General features: G+C 50.5%; 8 protein-coding genes across 8 annotated transcripts; 3 read left to right on the forward strand and 5 right to left on the reverse strand.

The window, feature by feature from the left end:
- Positions 1–2828: 2828 nt before the first annotated feature.
- Positions 2829–6243, forward strand: Triagg1_10035 (CAZyme family GH47; the record flags this gene model as incomplete). Its single annotated transcript, XM_062905010.1, has 2 exons — positions 2829–5857; positions 5925–6243. 2 exons carry the CDS (start codon positions 2829–2831, stop codon positions 6241–6243), a joined length of 3348 nt encoding a protein of 1115 aa, XP_062751049.1.
- A 1218-nt stretch (positions 6244–7461) lies between these two features.
- Positions 7462–8502, reverse strand: Triagg1_10036 (uncharacterized protein; the record flags this gene model as incomplete). Its single annotated transcript, XM_062905011.1, has 4 exons — positions 7462–7831; positions 7899–8226; positions 8287–8355; positions 8421–8502. 4 exons carry the CDS (start codon positions 8500–8502, stop codon positions 7462–7464), a joined length of 849 nt encoding a protein of 282 aa, XP_062751050.1.
- Positions 8503–10861: 2359 nt separating this feature from the next.
- Positions 10862–13360, forward strand: Triagg1_10037 (uncharacterized protein; the record flags this gene model as incomplete). The annotated part of the gene is made up of 2 exons (XM_062905012.1): positions 10862–12448; positions 12509–13360. The coding sequence occupies 2 exons, from the start codon at positions 10862–10864 to the stop codon at positions 13358–13360; spliced, it is 2439 nt and encodes an 812-aa protein (XP_062751051.1).
- Positions 13361–13749: 389 nt separating this feature from the next.
- Triagg1_10038 (uncharacterized protein) lies at positions 13750–14811 on the reverse strand (the record flags this gene model as incomplete). Its single annotated transcript, XM_062905013.1, has 1 exon — positions 13750–14811. The coding sequence occupies one exon, from the start codon at positions 14809–14811 to the stop codon at positions 13750–13752; it is 1062 nt and encodes a 353-aa protein (XP_062751052.1).
- Positions 14812–15434: 623 nt separating this feature from the next.
- Positions 15435–16645, reverse strand: Triagg1_10039 (uncharacterized protein; the record flags this gene model as incomplete). The annotated part of the gene is made up of 2 exons (XM_062905014.1): positions 15435–15582; positions 15687–16645. 2 exons carry the CDS (start codon positions 16643–16645, stop codon positions 15435–15437), a joined length of 1107 nt encoding a protein of 368 aa, XP_062751053.1.
- Positions 16646–18074: 1429 nt separating this feature from the next.
- Triagg1_9992 (uncharacterized protein) lies at positions 18075–19932 on the forward strand (the record flags this gene model as incomplete). Its single annotated transcript, XM_062894021.1, has 4 exons — positions 18075–18156; positions 18228–18314; positions 18369–19441; positions 19519–19932. The coding sequence occupies 4 exons, from the start codon at positions 18075–18077 to the stop codon at positions 19930–19932; spliced, it is 1656 nt and encodes a 551-aa protein (XP_062751006.1).
- Positions 19933–20108: 176 nt separating this feature from the next.
- On the reverse strand, positions 20109–21212 carry Triagg1_9993 (uncharacterized protein; the record flags this gene model as incomplete). Its single annotated transcript, XM_062894022.1, has 5 exons — positions 20109–20435; positions 20495–20687; positions 20744–20790; positions 20850–20924; positions 20985–21212. The coding sequence occupies 5 exons, from the start codon at positions 21210–21212 to the stop codon at positions 20109–20111; spliced, it is 870 nt and encodes a 289-aa protein (XP_062751007.1).
- A 746-nt stretch (positions 21213–21958) lies between these two features.
- Positions 21959–24472, reverse strand: Triagg1_9994 (uncharacterized protein; the record flags this gene model as incomplete). Its single annotated transcript, XM_062894023.1, has 5 exons — positions 21959–22540; positions 22600–23541; positions 23595–23934; positions 23985–24292; positions 24347–24472. 5 exons carry the CDS (start codon positions 24470–24472, stop codon positions 21959–21961), a joined length of 2298 nt encoding a protein of 765 aa, XP_062751008.1.
- Between the last annotated feature and the right edge of the window lie 579 nt (positions 24473–25051).

Genomic DNA, 25051 nt, shown 5'->3' on the forward strand with positions numbered 1-25051 from the left:
AATAATAATAATAATAATAATAATAATAATAATAATAATAATAATAATAATAATAATAATAATAATAATAATAATAAAATGATGAACGAACACGATGCCTAGTGGCTGAACAAATGCGCACGCACCGTCTTGCTCATCGACTTGGCTTTGACGTTCAGACATCTACGCGGCTAAGAGTCTTCATTGTATTCATAGAACGTTCAATATGTGACACTAATGGGTAAAGGAACAATACATTTTGGTTGGCTAAGTCGAATTTGTTCATCTTTCAGGCTTTCACAGAAACATTTCTCCAAGCATCTCTCAGTTCATCTGCTTCCATTCCAACTAGTCTAGCCATCACCTACGACCAGAATTATACTACTAATCTACAACTCTGATAGTTCTACAGCAATACCACGTGACAATTCACGGGCTGATCAGGAATACCAGGTGGAACAACGGATGGAGACACATCTTCTCAAAATTATAACACAAACCCTCTCCTAAGGTGCGGACAGGATGCCAGGTTTCCGGTTACACCTGTTACAAAGCCAAGCATAGACAAAACGTCGTGATTCCATAACAGCTCAGGATTTGGAGCCAAGATTATCCAAGACTCTGCATCCGAAGGCCTTGTGCCATGGAGGGAATCCGAACCTGATGGCAGAGACCGTGCGCCCATTGTGATTCACTACTCGGCTATGATGAACGGAGGGACCTGGGATTGGAAATTCCAACTCGCTATTCATGATCCTGTCCAGTGTTGGGAGTATTTGAATCAAAATGGCGATCCAAAGGCCGGCTTAGAGGGGTATGGGAAGTTTCTAGCCACCCTCTGGTCAGAGACTTATAAGGTCTCGTTCAAGCCTAAGAAACGCCGAATTTCCATGGAAGTTACCAGAATTGAAACGGCGAACTATCCAAAGGCTAACAAGTAAAGCCAGCACTGAAGCAGAGCTCTAAGGATTGGACTAGAGACATCTTGATGACGTTGGATATGTTATTTCACTTTGTTGGAGGAATAGTGCCTGGGTAGTCTTTGCTGTCTATTAGTAATTTGTGCAGTTTATGAAATATACGCCTTTTTGCCCCATTTTAAAGATTGAAAGTGTTGATGGATTGTTCGTGTCTGGCACCTTCACTCTCTCGCCCAAGTTTCACTCTCCTAGAGTAGGGAACTAAAGGCCCATTGCACGTCTTTCTTGGCAGTAGCAGCCAGCCTGATTGGCTCAAAGACGCAAATATCATCCGGTTTGGGTCAGTACTCCAGACTCTCGGGGAGTTTACAAGGTAGAGCGTTGTAGAAAGCCCGGCTTCAGTTGCAGAATATGCCTGTTCTGTGCTTGTAAGCCAGTGCCGTCTTTTCCCCCTACAAGTATCATCTCGGCACCTCTGTTCACATTGGCGAGCCAAAAAGCATGCCCCTCTTCCCAGACGCAGACGCTCTCAAACTGCATGTGCATGGACACGCGGGTTAGCTTGGGTCTACGATATTAACCCATCAGTAGCTTTTGGCTAAGGTTATTCTGCCGGGTCTTTGCTATTTGCCGACAGACCCCAGGGCTTGTGGTGTTGCTTCGCCGGTTGCCAAGACAGAGCTACTGTATGGATGCTGTTCTGTCTTGTCTGTGTGGGACAAAGATTGAACAGATGATGAGATGGGAGTGGCGGGGAAGCGGGTTTTTCACGCTCCGTCCAAGTGAAATAGGTACTGTCTGAAGCCTGAGTTTGCTGTGCGAGTATATCGTCTGTTTCGCAGTCTTGAAATAGGTCCATGGGATCAAATAGTACTAGTAGGTAGTGAATGGAGCCCGGAGGCTAGATCTAGGCGTGAGACGGATGTACCTAAAGATGTCCCCATACCGGGAGACTCCAGGCAATAAACTGACAGCCCGGCACCTGGATTCCGAACGGACTAGGGACATGGTCTACATGCTGCCTTGTATAATTGATCTGTCAGACTGATCAGGCCTCCCGCGAGCTGACCTTCCTAATGGGAAAATAAGACTATTGAATCCTTAAATACTTTTTAGTGCCATATGCATTCTCTCGCCGTTCATGGCCCTCGATAGTACCTTGGAAGGTATTTGGTGCATGATTGTACATGTACCTACCAGATCAATTAGTACCTTTTTACGTCTGTACGGCTGGAGCTTCACCGGTGCCGTTTCAGTGGCTCCACTGCATGGTCCAGTTACCCCGTCTCCGTCTGGCCTCTTTCAATCCATCAATCAATCAGATGAACTACTTCGCGTGTCTGTACATACCTTACATGCAATGTTATCGTCTTGATAGGTACCTAGGTACCAAGAACCGAGGTAGCAGCCGGAATTGGCTCGGCTTTTTTATGCTTCTTGTTAGTACAGGCATCTTCAATGGGCTGCACTGCACAGGTACATGCGGAGCTGCTGATGGGGGCCGCGCTGGCGTTGTACCTGCTTCAGCTTCTGGTCGAGATGCCAATGCCAAGACAAACCCGCCACTAGTACGGAGGTGCGATGCTGCCAAATCGCCTCAAGGGCAAAAAGTCCCTGCAGCTGCGAATCTCCTCTCGCGCTCATCTGGCCGGATCGCCTTGCTGGTGACCCTTTTTGGCCGTCGGCTTTTTCCGTATCTTTTTTCTTTCTTTTTTTTCCTTTTTCCTTCTTCCTCTGGCATTTCCTAGCCTTGGGACTTGCTCATGTGCTCGTGATACCGCAGCTCAAGCTTCGGAGCGTTCCTGGCCAATTCACGTGAGGGCTGGGGGATTCGACCTGCTCCCTCAATCTCTCCTCAATCTGCTTCTCTTTTTTTTTTTTTTTTTTGGCTCCTGTCTGGCCTGAGGCTGCCTTACACCGTCCGTCACAATGGCACGACGTAGGTACAGGCTGTTTATGGTCTGTGCCGTCGTCATTCTCTTCCTCCTCTACAGAGTCTCGCAGAACACATGGGAAGACCCTGCGCAGCATGCTGGTCTTTACCGTCCTCCCACCTCGAATTCGCCTGCCGCGGGAGTAGAAAGCCCGCCGAAACCACCTCCGAAGCCTGCGCCCGAGCCCGAGCCCGAGAACATACCTGAAACAAAACCCAAGCCTCAGCCCGAGGCCGAGGCCGAAGCCAAGCCCAAGCCCGAATCGAAGCCGGAGCCGGAGCATGCTGCCAGTCAGAGCAAGCAGAGCAAGCAGAACAAGCTCGATGATGAAGATGACGGGCCCGGCGTCAAAATTCCAAAACTGAAAGAGCTGGACGACTCCAAGCCAGCAGTCAATGGCGGAGCGCCTGACACCGACGAGGATGAAGTGGTTGAAGATATTCACCAGAAGAATCCGCCAAAGAACAACCCTGGAAAGCCAGTAGATGATCGGATCCATTGGCGGCCTGTTGGTGAGCACTTCCCTGTGCCCCCCGAGTCTGCTATAAGCCTTCCCACTGGAAAGCCGCAAAAGGTCCCCCGAGTGCAGCACGAGTTTGGCGTCGAGTCACCAGAAGCCAAATCCAGACGAGTCACGAGACAACAGCGTGTTGCCAAAGAGATTGAGCGGGCGTGGTCGGGCTACAAGAAGTTTGCGTGGATGCACGACGAGCTCTCGCCCGTCTCTGCCAAGCATCGCGACCCCTTTTGCGGCTGGGCTGCTACCTTGGTGGATTCCCTGGACACCCTATGGATTGCGGGCCTCAAAGACGAGTTCGACGAGGCGGCCAAGGCTGTTGAGAATATCGATTTCACCACGACTCCTCGCAATAATATTCCAGTTTTCGAAACGACCATTCGATATCTTGGCGGTTTGCTCGGCGCCTTCGATGTCAGCGGTGGCCATGATGGTGGCTACATCATCCTTCTGAACAAGGCTGTTGAGCTTGCCGAGATCCTCATGGGCATATTCGACACGCCGAACCGTATGCCAATCCTATACTACCAATGGCAGCCAGAATATGCCTCCCAGCCTCACCGCGCAGGCTCTGTCGGTATAGCGGAGCTTGGAACGCTCTCCATGGAATTTACGCGCCTAGCCCAGCTTACCAGTCACTACAAATACTACGATGCTGTGGATCGCATTACTGATGCTCTGGTTGAGCTCCAAAAACAGGGCACCAGCATTCCCGGCTTGTTTCCTGAGAATCTGGATGCATCTGGGTGCAACCATACCGCAACTGCCATCCGCAGCTCACTTAGTGAGGCAGCGCAGAAGCAGATGGATCAAGACCTCTCCAAGAAGCCGGGTAACTTCATGCCTGGAAAGGTCCCCAAGACCGAATCTCAGAATGCCGAGAAACGCCCCAATCAGAAGCAAAGTGCAGACGGCAACGAGTTTATAGTTGGAAAGCTCAGTGCTTATGAAGCAATTGCAAAATTGCAAGCTGCTGATGAGGCCAGGGCAAAGGCTTTGGACAAGGCTGCAATCAAGCCTGCGGGAGAATCTGACAGCTTCATTGTTGGTAAAATCGGTGCTGAGGACCCAAGGGACGATCAAACTCCAGCTGCGAAACCGGATGCTTCAGACAAATTTGTTGTCGGCAAGATAGGGGCGGAGGATCCAAGAGACGATCAGACACCAGCTGTGAAACCAGATACCTCAGATCAAGGATTTGTTGTCAGCAAGATCGGGGCGGAAGATCCGAGAGATGATCAGAAAATTCCGGACGCATCTGGGACAAAATCCTCAGAATTTCTCGTCGGCAAAATAGGCACTGAAAATCCGGAATATGCGAAGCAAGGGCCCCGCGAAGATGACAAAACGGAAACTCGTCCGTTGGATTCTCTCCGTCGCCGAGACACCATTCCTGGTGAAGGTACATCTGTGGAGAAGCCCAGCCAAGTGCCATCCCAACAGACGGCGAGGCGAGGGACGCCACCCTTTGCGGCTGATGGCTTCACAGCCAACTGGGACTGTGTTCCTCAAGGCTTGGTAGTGGGTGGATACGGGCTCCAGCAGTACCACATGGGAGGTGGTCAAGACTCAGCTTATGAGTATTTCCCGAAGGAGTACCTACTTCTCGGCGGTCTGGAGTCCAAGTACCAGAAGCTGTACGAGGACACTGTCGAAGCAATCAACGAGTGGCTCCTCTACAGGCCCATGACGGACGGCGACTGGGACATTCTATTCCCCGCCAAGGTCCAAACAGGTGGAAACCCCTCTGAAGACCTGACCGCAACATTTGAGGTTACGCACCTCACGTGTTTTATTGGCGGCATGTACGGCCTGGGTGGCAAGATCTTTGGCCGCGAGAAGGACCTTGAGATAGCCAAGAAGTTGACGGATGGCTGTGTCTGGGCATATCAGTCAACCGTCTCCGGTATCATGCCGGAAGGTTCCCAAGTTTTGCCTTGTCCGTCACTGGAGAAGTGCGCTTTCAACGAAACCCTCTGGTATGAGAAGCTGGATCCTGCAAAGGACTGGAGAGACAAGCAGGTGGCCGAGTGGGAAGAGAAGAAGGCGGCGTTCGACAAGCAACAGCGAAGCAAGGACCCCAGAAAACCTAGCGACAAGGATAAAGAGGCTGCTGGCGAAGCCCTCAAGGAAACTGCCCAAGACCACAGCGAGTCTGCCGGTAGCTCCAAGGCCATTCACAAGAGGGCAGCTGTTCCGCCGCCAAAGTCGAGGGCTGACGAAGATGTTGGTTCAGAGCTGCCGCAGTCTCTCAAAGATAAGATTGGTCTCAAGGGTGACGAGCAGAAAAAGCCAGCAAAGAGCGGCGTCGGTATCCAACGAGAGCCTGGTGACCCAATCGACTCAGTATTGGAAGCCCACCGTCTCCCTCCCCAGGAACCGGAAGAGCAGCAAATCATCCTTCCCGAGAAGCCTGAGACGCACGAAGAGTTTGTAAAGAAGCATATTGCCGACTATGGTCTCGCCCCCGGCGTCACCCACATCACTTCGAGACAATATATCCTCAGGTAAGAGGCTCCTTTTTTGTATACCGAGTTGCATCATGGCACCCCTTTGCTAACCTCTCACCACTAGACCCGAAGCCATTGAATCCGTGTGGTACATGTATCGCATCACGGGCGACCCCACCTGGATGGAGAAGGGCTGGAAGATGTTCGAGGCCACCATCAGCGCCACCCGCACAGAAATAGCCAACAGCGCCGTCGACGATGTCAACAGCCAAGAACCCGGGCTCAAGGACGAAATGGAGAGCTTCTGGCTCGCTGAGACGCTCAAGTATTACTACTTGCTGTTCTCGGAGCCCAACGTCATCAGCTTGGACGAGTGGGTGCTCAATACCGAGGCTCATCCTTTCAAGAGGCCCGGTGGTAGCGTGATTGGACACAGTATATAAAGATCGACGGCGATGAATGAATGGGATGGGAGTAACCACTACAGGAAGCAATGGATTATTTTTATTTTTTCATTTCAGCATGTCTATGTTTTTGTCTCTGGGGTTTGTTTCTGTTCTTTTTTTTTTCCCCTACTTGTTTATTTTGCAAAAGTCATGAACAAAGCATCCGTGTTGCATATGGAGTCGAAATCACGACGGGCGTTGGGAAGAGTATTGCTTAGGAAATATGAAAAATACTAGAATTCTATAACAAAACTATATGCATCTGGTCTTTTGTAAAAACCAACTGTTGCGCCTAGACATTGTACCTCGTAGGATAAGAAGAACAAAACCAAGAAATTTCCCTCGTACCATGACCTGTTCATCTTTCTTGCATCCTCACCCATTCTCGTTGGAATCGAGAAGAAAAAAACTCAAACATCCTACCTCCTCCATTCATTCATTCTCCGATAGCCATCACGTCTGCTATTTCGTATAATACACATAAACCGCTCGTTTTTATATGTCAATCATTCTGCACGGGGAGAAAAAAAAAAGAAAAAAAGAGAAGGAAAAAAAAACAAAGACATCAAGGTCGATAGATAGGATATATATACCCGTCGGTCCTTCTCTCCAAGCCCATCCCCTATTGTATTTCCCCCCAAAGACAAGAAAAAGAACAAGAAAAGACAATGAAAAGCATAATAAAAACATTGATCCATAAACAATAGCACATGACAAATTCGTCGTCGAATGCCCAATGCATACTCGTCGTCTATAATTCGCCCAGTGTGACATTTCGACTTTGCCGTTTTCCTCGGGCTTCTTCTTATCCAACAAATGCCGTTCTTCGTCCTGTTTATCTGTTGCTTCGCATCGTCGTACAGCGGGCGTATCGAGAAGAGGGCAAATAGATCGATCGTTCGTAAAGGCCGGGGCTTCGGTAATGTCGTTTTGTCTCAGTTGAAAGCAAGATGATTTTTTTGGTTCTTTTTTTCGGTTCGGTTTTTTTGTCGTCGTTTGGACACATTAAGTATTCTTCGTGAACGCCGTCGTAACTCCGATGCTGATGCCTGTAAACCAACCAACCCCGTAAAGTCGAAAGTTGTGCCGCCCGTTTACACGCCCCTGGTATCGCCCATCACATATACACATAGACTTCCCGTCTCATATCTCATATTCCACCCGTCATAGCCGCATTGCTTTTTATTCCCTCGCATTAAACCCACTCATGCTTCATCACACCATTGAACTCAGGACGCGTATGCTCAATATCATTACGAGCAAACCAATGGTGACGATGATGAGCAGCGTAAACGAGAACCAGCCCATTACCATGGCGCTGCTTCCCACGCCGCTCTTGACCACACCGTTGCCAAAGTCTTGAGCAATAACGGATGCTGCGACGGATGCAGTATGCTGCCAGAGAACCGAGACGAGAACGAAGATGGACGAGATGAAGATGATGGCCAGTGCGACTTGCGAGACGGGGCGAGAGGGGAATGGCTTGACTTCGCGCTCGGATCCTTCAGAGTCCTCCTCCTCATGCCATCCGGGAAAGGTAGCCAAAAGAAGCAGACAGATGAAGGCGAAGATGATGGCGATGATGCTAAATGGCGGCGGTCAGTAAAGATGCATATGCGCGCGCAATTTGCCCGAGGGAAAAAGCCACTCACATCAGGTAGGGAAACACAATCATGTCTTTGAATTGGGCCGCCAGCCAAATGAGGTTGAGAGGGTCCTGGTCCACCGAGACTTCCTTGGCCAAGGCGGTCGCATTGTTACTACACAGCCACGAGCCGCCGTCCGGGTTGATGCAGATGCCAAAGTAACCAACTCGAGCCTGCAACTGGGCGTTTCCAGCAAAGCTCTTGAGGGCGCCGTAGAAGCTGTAATCGACCTGCGCCGTGTCGGGGTGCGCCTCGTAGCCCTTGTAGTAGATGGAGAGCAGGAAAATGCCGGGGATCAGAGGCGACGAGGATGAGCAGCCAGCAAGCAGCAGCGCTAAGATGAGGCGGTCAGCAAGACACACGAGTAATTGAGTTGAGAAACAACGCGACATACAAAGCAAGATGATTGCGACGACGATCAAAATCATCAGCACGTGGTGGTAACCCAGAAAGGGGACGAATCCTGTCGAGATACAATGTTAAACCTTTTACCGCATTCCAGAGCCGCGTGGCCACAATGTAACTCACGATGCCATCCCAGATGAAATTTGCGCGCGACGATCCTCGTGCTGGAACTCGAAGTCGAGGTGGTATGGGTTCCGCTCGCCATTGTTGCGATTTCCACAGAGGGGAGTTATCCCTCGTTAGAACCGAGACTGGTTGAGCGTCGAGACGATATCAGGAGAGAGCAATCGACAGCCGCGATGCTCCAGGACAAGAGGCGACAGCCGAGGGATCAAGAGCGCCGGGAGCGCAAGCCGTTGTAATCGCGCACGCAATGCTGCTGCGTGCCCCACGCAAGACGCTCTTCGCTGTGCAGCCTGAAGCCCGTCGCGATACCCCTCGTCAAGACGTTTCGAATTGTCGCGTGGCAGCGAGACGGCGCAAGCGCAACGCAACGCAACGCAGGCTGGAATGTGGATAGCAAAAAGCCCGGGTCTATCGATAATCGTCAAGAACAAAATGTTCCTTCAAAGCGAGCGTCCGAGTAGAATGCGCTTGGACCCTGCAATGTCGAGAATGCGGATGTCTTGCTGCGTGCTATCAGTTGTCATGGACGACGTGCAGGACGAGACTTGGCTCAAAGAAGAGAGCAGCGCCCAAAAGAGGAATTGGAATCGACAAGAGAGTGGCACGACGTAACACGTACAGTAGCCGGGAAAACGGAGAGGGGCCCTTCTCTCTCTCTCTTCCCAAAAGTGACTTTGACTGAATTCTTCGCTGTCACTCTTTTTTTTTTTTTTTGGTAATTCAGATGGCTGGGGGGAAATGCATTCGTGAGTAACCAACCATCCGAATTTCGCAAACCTGCGGTCGAGGCAGGGACAAGCTCGCATTTTGGTTGGCCCAGCCACGCCTTTTACGGTATTGACTTCCGTTGGCCGAGCGACCGGGGTGACGTTGGCAAACAGCGGGGCGCCGGGCCCGCGGGGGGGCGCTTCAGTGGCTGGAGGTGGGCATCGCGTAGGTTCCAGTGGAGGTTTAGGTCCTGAAGAAGCCGCTGAGGCCATTGAGGCTGCACGGATTACAGGGGCCGCAAAGCGCTGCTGAAGCGCTTTCCAGGACCCGGTTACAGTGGGGGGAAGTCTCTTTTTTCCAGCGGGTGCCTTGCAGGGGGGGAGCCAGTGCGCTAAAAAGAGCTGGAGGCAGCTGGGCCCTTTTGGAGAGCGGTACAGTAGGTAGAGATACACGGAGCGTTGGCAAAGAATCTGGATTTGCACGCGATCGATCGTCGGGGAGGCTTCAGGGCTCAGGCGGGTGGGTAAGACACGCATGGCTTTTCGAGGACCTGCAGCATCGGTCGGTAGTTGTTACGTTTGGCATGTGAATTACTAGTACAGGCGGCTGTTAGATCTCGCGTGCTGCTGCTGCTCTGTCTGTCTCTCTTACGCGGGCTCTCTTTTTCCAGAACAGATCAATGCGCATAAGACGAGGTTGGTGCTTGTGCTGGGCATCACATCAGCGCGACAGACAAGAGCAGTGCTCGTATCTCGGCGGGTTGCCATGACAATCCATTGGCTCTCGCAGCCAAGGCGAGCTGGCCGGAGCTAATGCTTAGGGTCGTGTCAGGCATTAATTGGCAGCTCGTGTGTCGCGTCCGCTCCGTTGCCAGATCCTGGTGTAGCTCTTACGAGTAATCGCACATGTACCATGGATGCATGGATGGACGGAGGCGCAGCCCTACTGACCGCCTGAAAAGAGTTCGAGTTGGAGCTCGGAAGCCGTGGATCAACAATGGAGTCGTCAACTTTTGTAGCCTTTGGCAGAAGGTGTCTATATATAGCAATTGAATGTTTATTTCGCGCATGTCAACATGGGACTTACTTTTGACTAGGTACATTTCTCACAATCGGGGGATGCCTCGGCAGTGACAGTAATCCAACAGTAATGCGTAGGTACCTAGGCTCGTACTCGTATGCAGCCAAAACAATTGCAAGTCAATCCGACTGCAGAGAAACGAGAGCAAGCAGCTGCATGCCCCTAATCAATGCAGACATGCCTTGCGCCATTTAGAACACTTCTCCGTCAGCTCTGCATGTCTGTGCTGTTTCCAGCCGTATACTTGCTCAGCTTGGCGGCTTGACCCCTGCGTTTGCATTTTGCTGTCTGCAGCTCGTTATTAGTACGGAGCGCCTGTTCCGCCTGATTCCCGCCATTAATACTACCACGACCATTTTGTCGAAAATCATTCCATCTTACTCTGTACTACTACCGTTATTATTGCCTTTGATTTTGCAGAGAAAAAAAATGAATAGAATGATATCTAGACTCGCTTACTCTTTGTCGATATGAATCCAAGTGATGAAATCGAGTCCAATGTGTCGTGCCTCGGAAACTCTTCGGTAGACGCATATCGATAACGGGCTACCCACCAATAAACATGGCCAGCTATCCGCAACGTACATCTACATCGTCATACCTTCCAGCTTCGACGCAGCTGTCCATGGCCGCATGCAAAAGTGACGACCATGTCTGGAATTACCAATGGCATCTCCCTTGATACTCGAGTTGAGGATTACCTCGAGGATAAGCTCCAGTCCACCGCTGATCTCGAAAATCTCGACCAACTGCTCACAAATGTCGAACTACAGCGGAACCAGCTCCAGTCGCAGCTCGACGATGCCGTCAAGGAGCTCGAGGAGGCGCGGCGCACGGCCGACGACCGCCATGCTGCGCTCCAAACCCGTATTTCCGAGTTCAACGAGTTGCAAGAAAGCATCGACAGGCGCGTTCTGATAGCTGCTGCATCGGATGCGCCGAGCGAAGCCATCGCGCGATTGCAGAAGCCCATGAAGCAGCTTCAAACCGTCGAGCTGGCCGAAAAATACTTCATTCTGCTCCAAGACGCTGAACGGTTGCGGAGAGAAGCTCGGTCTCATCTTCCGGGTAGCCCCAAGGAGGCTCTCGAACCATATGCGCAGCTGAAGGAGCTTGTCATTAGACTCAGGTCCCTGCCTGGGAATGACGAACTTCACTTGGTGGATCATATCGATAAGATGGCGGAGCATCTTTGGAATGAAATGAAGCAAATCATGTCTGCTGAGCTAGAGACTGTGCTTAATAAGAAGCATTGGCCCAAGGTTGATCCTCAGTCCGAGATGGATGAGGAGTGGGTTGCCTGTATCGAGAAGCTCCTCGACCTCCAGATGCCAGAGGTGATTCACAGCACAGGCGTTGTGACCCTCTTACCGTTTGAAGTCATGGCCAGAATGTTCGTCGCCGAGTTTCGCTTCCACTTTATCAGCGATAAGCCGACCAGCAGCCCTCAATCTGTTGGGACTCACTGCTTCCCCTGGGTTCTGGCGACCCTGGAAAAATGGGAGGACTTCTTTCGCGACAATCTCGGCCATCTCCTGGCATCCAAATTCCACGAGACGCCAGTGGCTAACAAGACGATATACGCGGATCCCGCATGCGCTCTTATTACGGCGATGCTACCAGTCATTCGGGAGAAAGTCAATGCGGTAGTATCAGAGACGAGCGCGAATCCTGGGTTCTTAAGCAATTTCATCTCACAGATCATGACCCTTGACGAGACCGTTCGAACACGATTCAACTATGACGGTGGCGATTCTGAGAACGGATGGGCAGGGCTGTCTGAGAGCGTTCTGGATAATTACTTTGATGCGTGGTATCAGGCCGAGAGGAGCTTTGCGCTGGAGAGATTCGAGGTGATTATGGAGTCTCGAGATGGGCGCAAAATCGACTACGACTACTCAGTGTCCGGCAAGATGAAGCCCACCTATGCCTCCGTGCAAATCACCGATCTATTACGAGTAGTGACGACAAAATACGAACGTCTCCGCAAAGTCAAGCAAAAGCTCAGGTTCCTGACAGACATTCAACTAGATATTCTCGATGGATATCACGACCGTCTTAGAAGCTCGCTCGAGGCTTACCAATCTCTAACCTCTACATTGGGCCGAACCATCCATGGCGTAACAAAAGAACAACTGGCTGCCTTGGAGGGGACAGGGGCTCTGGAGACGCTGTGCAAAGTGATTGGCAGTGCCGACCACATTGCCAACACATTGATAGAATGGGGAGATGAAGAAGTAAGCTACACACACACATTTATTGAAGGAAGAAGGAAATGCTAATGAAACAACTTATAGTTCTTTGTCATACTATGGGATCAGCTGCATAGGCGCGAATCCAGACAGTTGAGGCCTCAAGGCTCAACCATTGCCAGCATGGTCGGACACAGCGATGATATTAAGGAGCGCACTGTTGCCGCGGTGGATGGAGGCGATGAGAATGGAGCCATCTTTGATGAGACTATTGCGGCATACACCAACCGTCGCAAGGCAGGTGAAGAGCTACTCGTTGGCGCTTTGGTCGAGTCTCACTCCAAAGCGCTGCGTGCCTACACTCACAACGTTCAGTGGACCACGGTTGGCGAAAGCGCAACTCCAGGTAAGCTCCATCCCCTAAACCATGCGGTAGACCTTGCTGATTGGAACATGAAAGATGACTCTTCAGCACTCTCGATCACGCCGGAGCTAGACGAGCCGTTGAGCGTCCTCAAGAGGAATATGGAATTCTTGAGCAAAGCTCTGTCGGCCGCCTCCTTCCGCCGTGTCTGGCGAGATGCGCTTGACAGGCTCCAGGACTTGCTGTGGTCCAGCATTCTCACCCGTCAGACGTTTACCGCTTTTGGGGCTGCGCAGCTCGCGCACGATTGCGCAGCCATCTTTTCGCTCGTAGATCGCTTCATTCCTAATGGCTCGGCGGCACTGGAATCTCTTCGTGAGGGGCTCGTCCTGCTCAACTTGCCAGCAGCGGCGGAAGGCGAAGGTGTTTCGGGTGCTGCTATGACGCTCAAACAGGCCAGTGACCGAGCCTTTACGAACAATGATGAGGCACGCAAGGTTCTTGAAGAACTGGAGCTGGTGGCGCTGACGCCGCCGAATGCAAGACAGATTCTTCAGAGGCGAGTGGAAAATGATGAGAATGTTGGGTGGTGATACGATGGAACTCCGGTTTTGCATAGATCTGAAATGAAAAAAAAAAGATGGACGCTGTTCATCAGCATCATGATGCATCAAAGGCAGCACATCATATGATAAGATATTATCCAACTGATTAATTCCATGTTGAATGCCCAATTCTTCAGCCAACCAAGCGCAATACGGGATGTCTAATGTGTTAAGCTATCGAAAAACTCCGTCTCTATCAGGTATGTTTTGCCTTGACTTTTTGTCGGCTCACGCTCATCAAAAACCAATGACGTTTTTTACATCTCTTTTCCTTGACCCATAAACGCCCCCCTTCCACCATCCAAAAGAAAGAAAGAAAGAAAGACTCGTCCGCTCATCTTGTCGACTTCGAACCTCCCCCTTGTTTTCGCATCTCCTTAGTTGATAGCCCGCATAGTCATTTCAACCACGGCAAAGGTGCCCGCGCTCACAGGCATAGCTCTGAGAAGCGTAGGTCCAATGCCCTTCCAGAAGCCCCTGACACCATCAGCGCGCCATGTGGCGGAGAAGCACGAGCGCATGGTCGGGTACTTTTGCTGGGCGCCGAAGCCATCCGTCTGCATCTTGCTCTTGATGACGTCGAAGGGGTAGCTGACCAGCCAGAGGGCCTCGCCGGCGAGACCTCCGTACAGGGCGATCTTGTAGCTGGGGATCTGCTTGCGGTCGATGCCGTTGCGGGCGGCGTCGGCGTTCATGAGGTACTCGAAGGCGGTGAACCAGGCGCCGTAGGCAAAGGACTCTCGCCAGACGGTCACGACCTCGCCCCTGTAGAGGCCGCTCAGGGCGCCGTTGTGGGAGCTGACCTTGCGGATACAGTCCAGTGGCCCGTTGTACAGGCGTCCCTCGCCGTGGGGCTGGCTCTGCAGGCGGATACGGATGTGTTCGATGGGGCCGGACAGAGGCGCGTTGGCTACGCCGGCAAAGGCTCCGGCCAAGAAGTACTGGCCGTAGCCGAGCTCGGAGGCCCTGCCCTGGGCGGAGTTGCGAGCCTCGAGCCACCGACGGGCAGCGTGGAACGCGCCGAACTGCACCGACACACAGGCGCCGATGCCGATGAGGGGCGTCAGCGTGCCCTTGTAGAAGGCCAGGGCGCCCTCATTCTTGTAGATGGAGGCGGCGGCCTCGAGAGCGCCGGCGTACTGGTTCGACGTCTGCAGGCGGACTTTGACGATGTCGAAGGGTTGGCCTGGGAGGAGGAGGAGAAGGTCAGCGCGTGGGTTTGTAATGAGCCGCGAGAAAGCGCTTCGGACCGTCGCCAGACGTGCGACTTGAGTCCCGCCATTGAACCACAGGGGGGAAGATGGAGATAATGGGAGGAAAGACGGAGGAGAGGCCATACCTATCAGGACTTGGGCAATACCGCCAACAGCGCCGGAGAAGAGATCCTTTGCTGTCTGCAGCGCACCGCCTTGGTGCTGTTCAATCTCGGCGGCAGCCATCGAAAATCTGGTGGCCCCGCGGCCGGAACCGATAACGGAATTGAGGTTCGACGAGAGAGTGTAGACCGAAATTGAAGGGGGATATGAACGAAAGAAGAACAAAAACTCAAGACAGAATATCACAGCTGGGGGAAAGAAAAGGAAAAAAGGAAAAGGAGAGAGAAAAAAGAAGCTGACCGAATGATGGGCTTGTTCGAGAGGGACCGCCGATGACCCGTCCGATATCGACAATGTCGTGATTTGATAAGTCGAGATAGCGGCTGTATGAAAAGGGTTAGGAGGCACGGATATAAGGATTCGAATGTTTTTGTTTGGTGCATTCCCCGCGAATTGGGTAATATTTTGTTTGCTCCCGGATGGGGGAATTACCCTGGAAATGCGAGATCGGTGCATGATGCGATAGTTGGAGTAAGTTTATACGGTGATATATATCATCAAAAATGAGGGAATGGCTAATTGGAATTTCAATTGTTAGACGGCGTATCCTACCGTTTATTACAGCATCTTTATAAAGGCCAACTGAGCCTCTTGCTCATCTCACATCGCTCATAGATGTTGTATATCAATAGGCCAGATCCAATCTCAACCACGAACATCACCGCTTGCTTCATCTCACAACCTCGTCAAAGACCCCATCCTGGAGCCGCACGCTGAGCAGGTGCAGCGGCAGCTCGATTCATCCCACCGTTTCGACTGACCAGCATCTCTTCACTCCACAGCTCACACCCACAAGTCTTCCAAGGCTTCCCGCAGGTGTAGCAGAATTCAGCCCTGCAACGACAGTCTACGAGTCACAATGTCTCAGCAGCAGGTTCAAAATCAAGATCGATAAAAGAAAAAGAAAGAAGAATGTCATCTCACATATATGATTGCACCCGAGCGCAAGTTCCACAACGCGGCGGCACTTGAAGCATCGTTTCCAGCCTTTATCTCCCGCCACGCGAAGCAAATCAGCCGTTGCCGTATCTTTGGGACAATCTCCCGTATGCGACGCGCCTTTGCAGATGACGCACGTCTTTCTCCCGCATTTAACACATGTGCCGACTTCGTCTTTGATGAATTGCTTGGGAATAAACGTCGAGCAAGTCGGGTAGTAGCAATACTCCCTCTTCTCCGAATTGTACTCGAGCTCCTTGGCGCGATACTTGCCGAGGATGTCTGGCGATAGGAAAATCTGGTTGACGCCGGTGAGAGGGATGGGCTTGCCGCAACACTGAGGCGGGAAAATGGACTCGTCGTCGATTGCCTTTTTGACGTAGTTTGACAGGCATCCTCGGCAGTAGTCGTGAGAGCAAGGGCATCGCAGCGTCTCCACGAAGGGGAACTCGTCGGTGCAGACAAGGCAGCGACGCCGTTTGCTGGCCTTGGCTACTGCTTGCTCCTGTCTTCCCTTTCTTGATGACTCGGCAATGGGAGGGGACTCGTGGCCGCCATTGAACAAGACGATGAGCTTGCTGGTCATCTCATCGGACATGGTCCCCGACGACTCCCCATGTTGAGGGAAATCATCTTGAGGGAATCCACCGCCATTGAAGTTGTCCGAACCGAAACCATTGAGCACGAGCTCCCTGTCGCGTCTGGCCTGGTCCTCTTGGTTGACAAGCTCCCTGATGATGTCGGCATCACTGACGACGGCGCGGGCCACGCTACGAGTCATTGCTTGGTCGTGAAGCAAGGTGTGAAGCGACCGGAGCTCTGCGTTGAAGCATTCGAGCGCGAACTCAAAGTCCGGAGCCTCGCCCTCGCGATACTTGCCCTTGATCATGCTCTGGGCATCTTGCAACTGAAGCTCGATGATGAGATCGAGGCTTTCCTGGTCCATTTCGTAATCCATGATTTATGAAATGAACTTTAAGAAATAAATAATGAATGAATGAATGAATTATGACCGTCGTCTAGAGACCAGCCTGGTTTACTATTGGGACATTTGCCAAACTTGGAAGAGAAAAACAAGGCAAAAATGCACATGTACTACAAGTAGGTCAGTCTGTATCCCTTCTGCCCGAGTATGTAATCCGTACCTGGAATGTCATTTGCGCGAGACATAATCTTGCTTGCCACTCGTCCCCTCACTTATCACTTCCTGCGGGAGGCCGACAAAAGAGTCACCTCCGGGATAAGATACTCCGCATGTACAAACGAGTACTTGATGCTTGTGGTTGTTTCAAGCAAAGTGCGGGGATACAAGCAGGACATACTGTACCCTGCATGTCTACAGAGTATATCAATATGACAAAACTTTTATGCACGAATTCATAAATCAAGCGATGAAACCTGAGCTCCATCTTGACAATTCATGGCATCTTCATACCAGATTCCGGATGATGAATCTCCTTTATACTCCGTAGAAGTACCTGAGCTGTGCTTATGTCCGCTCGTCCGCAGTGGGGTCGGCGCCAGCTCCGGAATCTCTGCCGTGTTTATGAGACCGTTTGTTTCATCTCCAAAAGAACTGTGAGCAACTCAGATAAAAGCGGCTCCCGCTGACATGATATCCATCAACAACGGCCTCTTACTACGTTCTGATATGATGCTGTTATTTGCGTCATAAGATCAAGTCTAATGTCGGGGACGGATCTTTGTTTGCTTTGTTCCGATATGGTTACGGAGAAGAATTAGTACATCACAGCATTGCTCATAAGCAGCAACTGCTCGGGAGATCTTTGGCCTATCATGTGAAGCTTATGTACATGCAACTAGACAAGTTAATCCGTATATAAGCTTGATTTGGACACGAAAGTAAAAGGACCAAACAAGATCAAAACGACAAACTCGAAAGAATTGACACGGGATCGCACCTTTTACCATTATGATTCCCGGGTAGGCGCCAAATCTGCAAGGCACAATAGCCTATGTGGGCGAGAGCGAGCACGGCATGCGGCCTAGCCATGGCGCAAGCTCGAGTTACGCTCGGATGATCGCCATATCTTGGGAAACACTACTCAACCTAGGTATATGAATTGGCGTTTTCCGTGGCTTTACCGATGACCATTTATAATGAAGACGGAAGCAATATGCGGAAAGAGCTGGCTTCCTGTCTTTGTAGATGCGCTCGTTTGTGCTCGATCGAGATAGAGCGCAAGCTGGATACATTGACTGCTCAAAACACCACGAGTTAGGTCAATTGAATCATAAAAATGGCTCTTAGGTTGAGCTGTTTGCTCCTTGCGTCGTCATGGTTGTTTTCGGCAATTCTTCTCACAGAAGCGGCTCCAAGTCGTCCAAACATCGTCTTCATCTTGACAGACGATCAGGATAACCATATGGGATCCCTGCAACATATGCCGTCACTGCAGAAGCATCTCGTCCACCAAGGCACTACGTTTGAGAGACATTATTGCTCTAGTATGTTTCGCCCGAGTTCCGCGTACAAGGCGAATATCCCGTTCATGGCTGACCCGAGTTCTCTTTCTTAGCTGCTATATGCTGTCCTTCGCGCGTCAGCCTTTGGACTGGACAACTTGCTCACAATACCAATGTAACAAACGTGAATCCTCCATGGGGTGAGTGGTTTTCGATAGCAATCATTAACTAGGATTTCAAGTCTGATTTAAAAGCAGGAGGATATCCCAAGTTTGTCCAAAATGGCTACAACGACCACCATCTAGCCCTCTGGCTGCAGCAGTCCGGCTACAACACTTACTACGTGGGCAAACTCTTCAATGCTCACACCATTTACAACTACGACTCGCCTCACGTTAGCGGATATACACAGTCAAACTTCTTTCTCGACCCCTTCACGTATCAGTACTACAACGTCAGCACCACCAAGAACGGGGCACCGCCGACCAACCCTGTTGGCAAATACTCTACTGACATCGTAGCCGAGAGCGCCAACGAATTCCTCGACCATGCTCTGCAGGACGACTCTCCTTTCTTCATCACTCTCGCCCCAATTGCCCCTCATGCACTGGTGGGCGAAGGTTCTTTGGGGGGCTTTGATCCCCCGCAAGTTGCGCAACGGCACGAAGGCCTCTTTCCCGAGTACAAGATTCCCCGGACGCCAAACTTCAATCCTGATTCTCCAAGTGGTGTGAGCTGGGTATCGAAACTTCCCAAGTTGAACGATACCATCCTTGATTATAACGACGAGTATCAGAGGCGGCGTCTCAGATCTCTTCAGGCCGTGGACGAGATTGTTGACTCCGTTGTTGATCGCCTTGAGCAAGCCGGCGTGTTGGGAGATACCTTTATATTTTACACCTCCGACAATGGCTACCACATTGGCCAGCATCGATTGCATCCCGGCAAAACATGTGGGTTCGAGACCGATATCAATGTCCCTCTAGTCGTCCGCGGTCCTGGAATCCCTGCGCAGAGAGTGACACAAGTTTCCTCCTCCCACACAGATCTCGCTCCAACAATCTTGCAAATAGCGGGCATCGAAATTGGCGATAAGAAATTCGATGGGACGCCCATTGACATCTATGGCAAAGAGACTGAATCTCGGTCGGAGCATGTTGCCGTCGAGTTTTGGGGATTTGGACTTGCAGAGAGCGTCTTTGGCAGGGAGAATGGCTCGCCCATTTATCTCAACAATACTTACAAGGGGCTTCGTATTGAGGCAGAGGATTATGGATTCTACTACTCCGTCTGGTGTCACAATGAAAAGGAGCTCTATGACATGAAGGTATGGCTAACCGACAAGTTTTGGCGATTTCAAAAAAAAAAAAAAAAGAGAGACTTGCTGACACTCAGTGACCATAGGCTGACCCAGGTCAACTACACAATCTCCTCTCCTCAAAAGAGAGTCGCATTGACGCTACTATTACCATTGCTGATAAACAATGGCCCCTTGGAAAGATCGCTGACCGACTGGACGCCCTGATGATGGTTCTCAAATCCTGCAAGCAGCAATCTTGCGCACATCCCTGGAAGAGTCTGCATCCCACAGGCGACGTCCGAAACTTTCACGATGCACTCTCCACAGAGTATGATGATTTCTACAGTGAGCAAGTGAAAGTGAGCTTCACCAATTGCGAAGCTGGATACATCATTGAGTCGGAAGGACCCCAAGGCTTCCATACTTTTGAAGCTGGAGAGGGTTACGCTGATGGTGGTTTCTATGAGACGCCGGAGCAACGAGCTTTGGTCAATCCCAACTGGAGTCTCTGGGAATAGAGTGTATAAAATGAGTAACACAAAGAGTGCTGGTTGCATACATCCATACACATATACATCTGTAAGATGGTAAAATCTCTAGTGACAACTATCAAGCCCTTAAAATGTACACTCGTCTTATCGACACATTACCAGAACAAAACTAGACCGTCATCTTTCATCAAACATCCCCAAGCTCAAGGATTCACATAGTCTCCCGGAATCTTGTCTCGCCCCTCCACCTTCACCGTCTTCAACTTGTTCACATCCACTCCGTGCAACGCCCGCGCATTCACCCCCGTCCTCGTGTGCTGATTATCGTACAGCCGGCGCATCTTCTCCGGAAGCGCAGCGATTTCCTCCTCGGACAGTTCATCGTTGAACTGGTTCGTCAAGATGACACCGCATATCTTGCAGAAAACCTTGTCCATCATGCCCGTGTTGAATCGGTACCTTCCGATGTCGGCCTCGTCGCCGGATAAGATGACGAATTCGTTTTCGCTATATACCCAGAGAGCGGCATTCTAACATTCCTCCGTTAGAATAGCTGAACTTGGAAATGGACTGAAATAACGGTACTTACGCGCTCGCAGCTGCTGCAGTTGCATTGGATAGCTCTTTCAAAGGTCTCATCCAGACGCTTGGCCGTTGTGGCTACCGTGACTGCACCACAGTGGCAGCTGCCTGTATACACAACGTCTTCGCCTTCAGGCTTGGGAAGCTCTCCTTTGTGAACTGGAGGCTGGTATGTTTCTCCCAAGGAGGCACCATCGTATCTGCCAGATGCCATTAGCTTGCTCTCGGGCGAATTGGAGGTGGCAAGATGACTTACGGATGTCTCTCTAGAACCCAGGTATCCAAACCTTGAAAAGTATGAGCCTATAAAGTCTCGTTACTATTTCGTGTACTCCATGCTACGCGACTTATATGTGACTTACATTAAGAGCAAGTTGAAAGTCTTTCTCCTCGTCCTCTGACGATCCAGCGATTGCCGTAGCGCATGTCGGGCAAAACTGTAATCACAAAATAAGTCAAAAAAGTGCGATTCTTCAGGTCTCAGTCCCTTCTCATACCAGATGTTTCAGCTTCTTAGGACCAAACTCGTACGTCGTCAGGTCCTCTAAGCCGCCCTTGATAATCTTCACATTGTCTTGACCAGGAAAGATCCAGAGATAGCCCTTTTTGTTACAAATGTTGCAATTGCACTCAATTGCACTCTTGATCTCGGGCAACCTTGTCTCAAACACAAACTTGCCGCAGTGGCAGTTTCCTCGGTATGTGATGGTCTGGGCTTCGGCCATGTTGTCTCTACAGCTTTAAACCCGTAACAGTTTGCAATTCTGGTGAATCGAGCAACAAAAGGAGAATTGATGAATAAAAAGGATTGTCATGAGTTGACAAAGCGAAAGAGGAAAGCCTCTAATTCTCGGTCTTTAAACACAGACCGGGTTCCGAGCCCCGGCTTGTTCTTATCTGTCGCATCTCAACTTTCGGGCTGTCGCTTCGACATGCCAAACAAACACAACTGTTCACTTTTACTAGGCTTTCAAGGCTTACGATTCACGGCATGAAGCAAATACCACATCACGCTAATACCCCGCCTCGCATTCGTCGCTCCTCGTTTATTTGTCGGGGTTTCGGGCTACTGCTAATTGTGGAATAGAGTGGCATTGCGGGTGTATACGACGCCTGTTATTAATAGTGTATGACATGAGGCGCTTTGTAAAAGATCAAGTCTATACAAATGAAGTTGTCGGGGTGGAATAGGCATCATTCATTACGTCTTGCCTCGCCGTAGAGGATTGGAATGGAGACTTGACGCGTGGTTGCTGAGGCCTGACCGATTGGTGGGATCGGCCGCAAGCCCTTGTCCGGAGATTGAAAGAGCCATCATAAGCATCGTCATCGTCTGGAGCAACTTCAAAGCATCTTACAATCAGTAAAAAATGGCACATCTCCACTCGAGTCATTGTGAATGGAAATCATTATCATCATTAGAATAAATTGTGTCCCTCTGACATCCAAGGGTTTCCTTTACGCTGCTCGTCTAATATCTCCGAGTTCCGTTGTCGGGGCTCTTTGCCTCGTTTTGTGCCTGCGCGTTGAGCTGGATGGCTTCTTTCAGCCTCGCAATCACTTCAGGCTGATTGCTGAAAGCCGTGTCAAGCATGGTTTCAAGCTCGGCTTCTACCTTTGCGATGGGTTTCACTCCGGCTTTTCTGCTTTGAGAGTCGTTGAAAAGAGACCCCCAGCGCTTCGTAAATGCGTAAATGGACTGGCGTAGAAGCTCATCCAACTGCTCACTCATATCCTCGACAGTAAGCGTCTTTGCGGTGACTGATGGCGCCCCTCGAGACCAAAGATTGCCGCTGATGATGCTCCCGAAAAATCCCACCCAATTTTGGGGACTCAGCGTGTCCCAAATCTGGCCAAAATGCTGCATTGCGGGCTGGCTCCGTATATCCCCAATCTCGAGTGATACCAACTCATTCTTAATGATGAGTAAGTTTTTAACCATGAAGAGATCCGGGTCAGTGTCCGTTTTAAGCGACTTGATTCTTGCTTCAGCTCGCTGAAGTATCTGAATGGTCTCCCGCACAATCTTGAACACCACGGGACTGTTTTTAGCCTGCGTGAGATGGTGTTAGTTCCGAGTAAACACACACTTGGCTTTGTCAAGTGACTTACAGATCGCTCCTTGGGCATTGCTTGGTCAAACATGGCTAGAAGCTCAATCGCTCGCTTAACCAAGGGATATGCGTTTGAAGATGCCACTCCACCCACTACGGGACTGATTTTCAAGTGACTGTCTTGAGCTGCGGCCTTGCTGAGGGACTTGGTAATCTCTGCTTCAAATAAATTGTCTGTGAATGGCCACAAGTGGTCTGCAAGCAGTCGGGCGGCATATTCCCTGTACTTCCTGAAAGATGGAGACTCGTCCTCATCAACATCCACCACGCCATATTCGTTTGCCAGCCAGCCAACCACATTACACGTTTCTTGAAGTTGAGCGGTTTGGAGTACGGCTTGCAAGTTGGTAGCCAACGGCACAATATTGCCCGGGTGAACCATCGAGGTGTTGACTAGCTTGACGGCCTGGAAAGCTGACTCTGGAGAGGGGCTCCACACGAGTTCTATGTTGAAGATTTTGGTAAAAAGTCCATCCTCGCTATATATTCGTTCGAAGAGCTGCTTGATAAAGTTTCTAGAAGCTGTCTCTATCGATAGACTCTTGACTTCTTTCTGGAATTCGTCTATATCATGTTGCGTCATCAACTTCATGTCCCTATCACGGGTAGTGAGATATGTTCGGAAGATGGTGGTAATGGCATTGACATATGTTGCAGTTGTAGTTGTGGCTTCTACTGGCTGGCCGTATGCGTGGTAAGCCGATCGGACTGCTTTTCGAATGTTTGGTAGGAGAGAGTACGATTCGGCCATCATCTCCTCGAATCTGCCATAAGCGAGTGCATAGCGAGCAGACTCTGATTTCGTGGCGGCAATCTGGCGCGCAATGTCGCCGGATACTTTGTCCAAGCAGCTATTGAAGCCATGGTCAAGAAGATGTAATGCCTTGGTAAGTAGGGCGCTATATCGTGCCAAATACGAATCGCGTTCGCGGTAATTTTCCTGCAGCATGTCAATATAAAAAACTTTAAGTCTCAAAGCCTTCATCTTCTTACATGAGCGGTCATAAACTTGATGCACGAATCAATGTTTTCCACCATTTCGCCAAAGTCGTCGTCTTCGACCAATTGACTGGCGCCAGGAGCGTTCAGCCGTCTTGTAGCCTTCTCCAGGTATGCGTAGTAGTAAAGGTCTGTGCCAACCTCATCTGCAAGCTTCTCTAGTCGTCGCTGCTCCGCCAAGAGCTCTTCGCATTGAGCTTGGAAAGTCGAAGTCTGGGCCTCAACAGAAAGGAAAGACTGCGATAGCGTTGTGAGCAGCTTGAGTGTATCGTTGGCATTGTCGATCAATCCTTCCAGGTGGCGTTCGGTCATTTTCAATTGATCGCGGTATAGCCTGGTTGTTGATTAGCTGAGCTCTAATTGCGCATGTGTCCAGAGTCATACAGATACTCGCGCTGGCTCTCCTCCAGGAGCCGATTGTCTAGCGATTCTGAGGACGCGGCCTCCTTCTGAGGGTATGGAGAAGCTTCAGAGCCCTCATGGAAAAGCGTCAAGGCCTCCCAATTCCTGCTCCTCCTGTCGACTTTCCGCCGCGGCTTGCGCTGAGAGTCTTTGAGAAGCTCCGCCTTGACAACATCGTAAAAGTCGGAGTATGAGGCAGCTCGACGAGGCAATGTGGGTTCGGGAGGGTCGTTTGTGTTCTCTAACTCTTCCAGAACATCCTCCAGCGTCTCGGCGATATTGTTGGGCTCCTAGACAGAGTAAGTCGTCTGTAACATGCCAACTGAAGGATGGCCGACACCAACATTTGGCTGCTGTAGGAGCGATTCCTTGCGCTGGTGCCCACGAGGCCGGCCGCTAGACGTCTCGGCTCTGCCATTGTTACCGTTTCCAAGCTCCGGCACGAAGCTGTACCAGCCGTCCTCGTACATGGCGGCTCGGAGCTGGAAGCAAGGCTCGAGATGGGAGAATGCGCCGATTGCTGCGTGGTCACTATTTGGGATCTGCTGCACCACCCCACGGTACTTGTTTGCAACATGCAGGGTCCATAGAAAAGTAAAGTACTGTTGCGAACTAGCTGATGACTAAGCAGTTGCTCTACTTGTGTCGCACAGCGATTCAATTCAGACATGATCATTGTTCTGCATTTCGTAATCCAGCAGGTTCTCTTTTGCCAATTTTTTAACTTTGCATGAAGATCTGATGGGATTTTGCTACTTTTGTTTCTTGTTGAGGGCCGGTATAACTGTAAATCAGCAACTGGACATTGGATTCATCTCACTTTCCTTCAAATCATTGATCAGATGTCTCTGTATGAGTCCTTTGAATCATGCAGTAATTCGGAGAAAAACAAAAAACAAAATAAGAAAAAACATAATCTAGGTAATACACAAAATGTCTACTTTGTGCACTGTCACGCATCTGTTTAGGTGTTTGGATGATCAAGATCATTGGTCAGGATACATGTGTACATCGCAGTGCTCGAATCCGATGTAAGTGGCACCGCTGCG

The sequence above is a fragment of the Trichoderma aggressivum genome, assembly GCF_033847375.1.
Source record: "Trichoderma aggressivum f. europaeum strain CBS 100526 chromosome Unknown scaffold_063, whole genome shotgun sequence".
NCBI classification, from domain to species: domain Eukaryota; kingdom Fungi; phylum Ascomycota; class Sordariomycetes; order Hypocreales; family Hypocreaceae; genus Trichoderma; species Trichoderma aggressivum.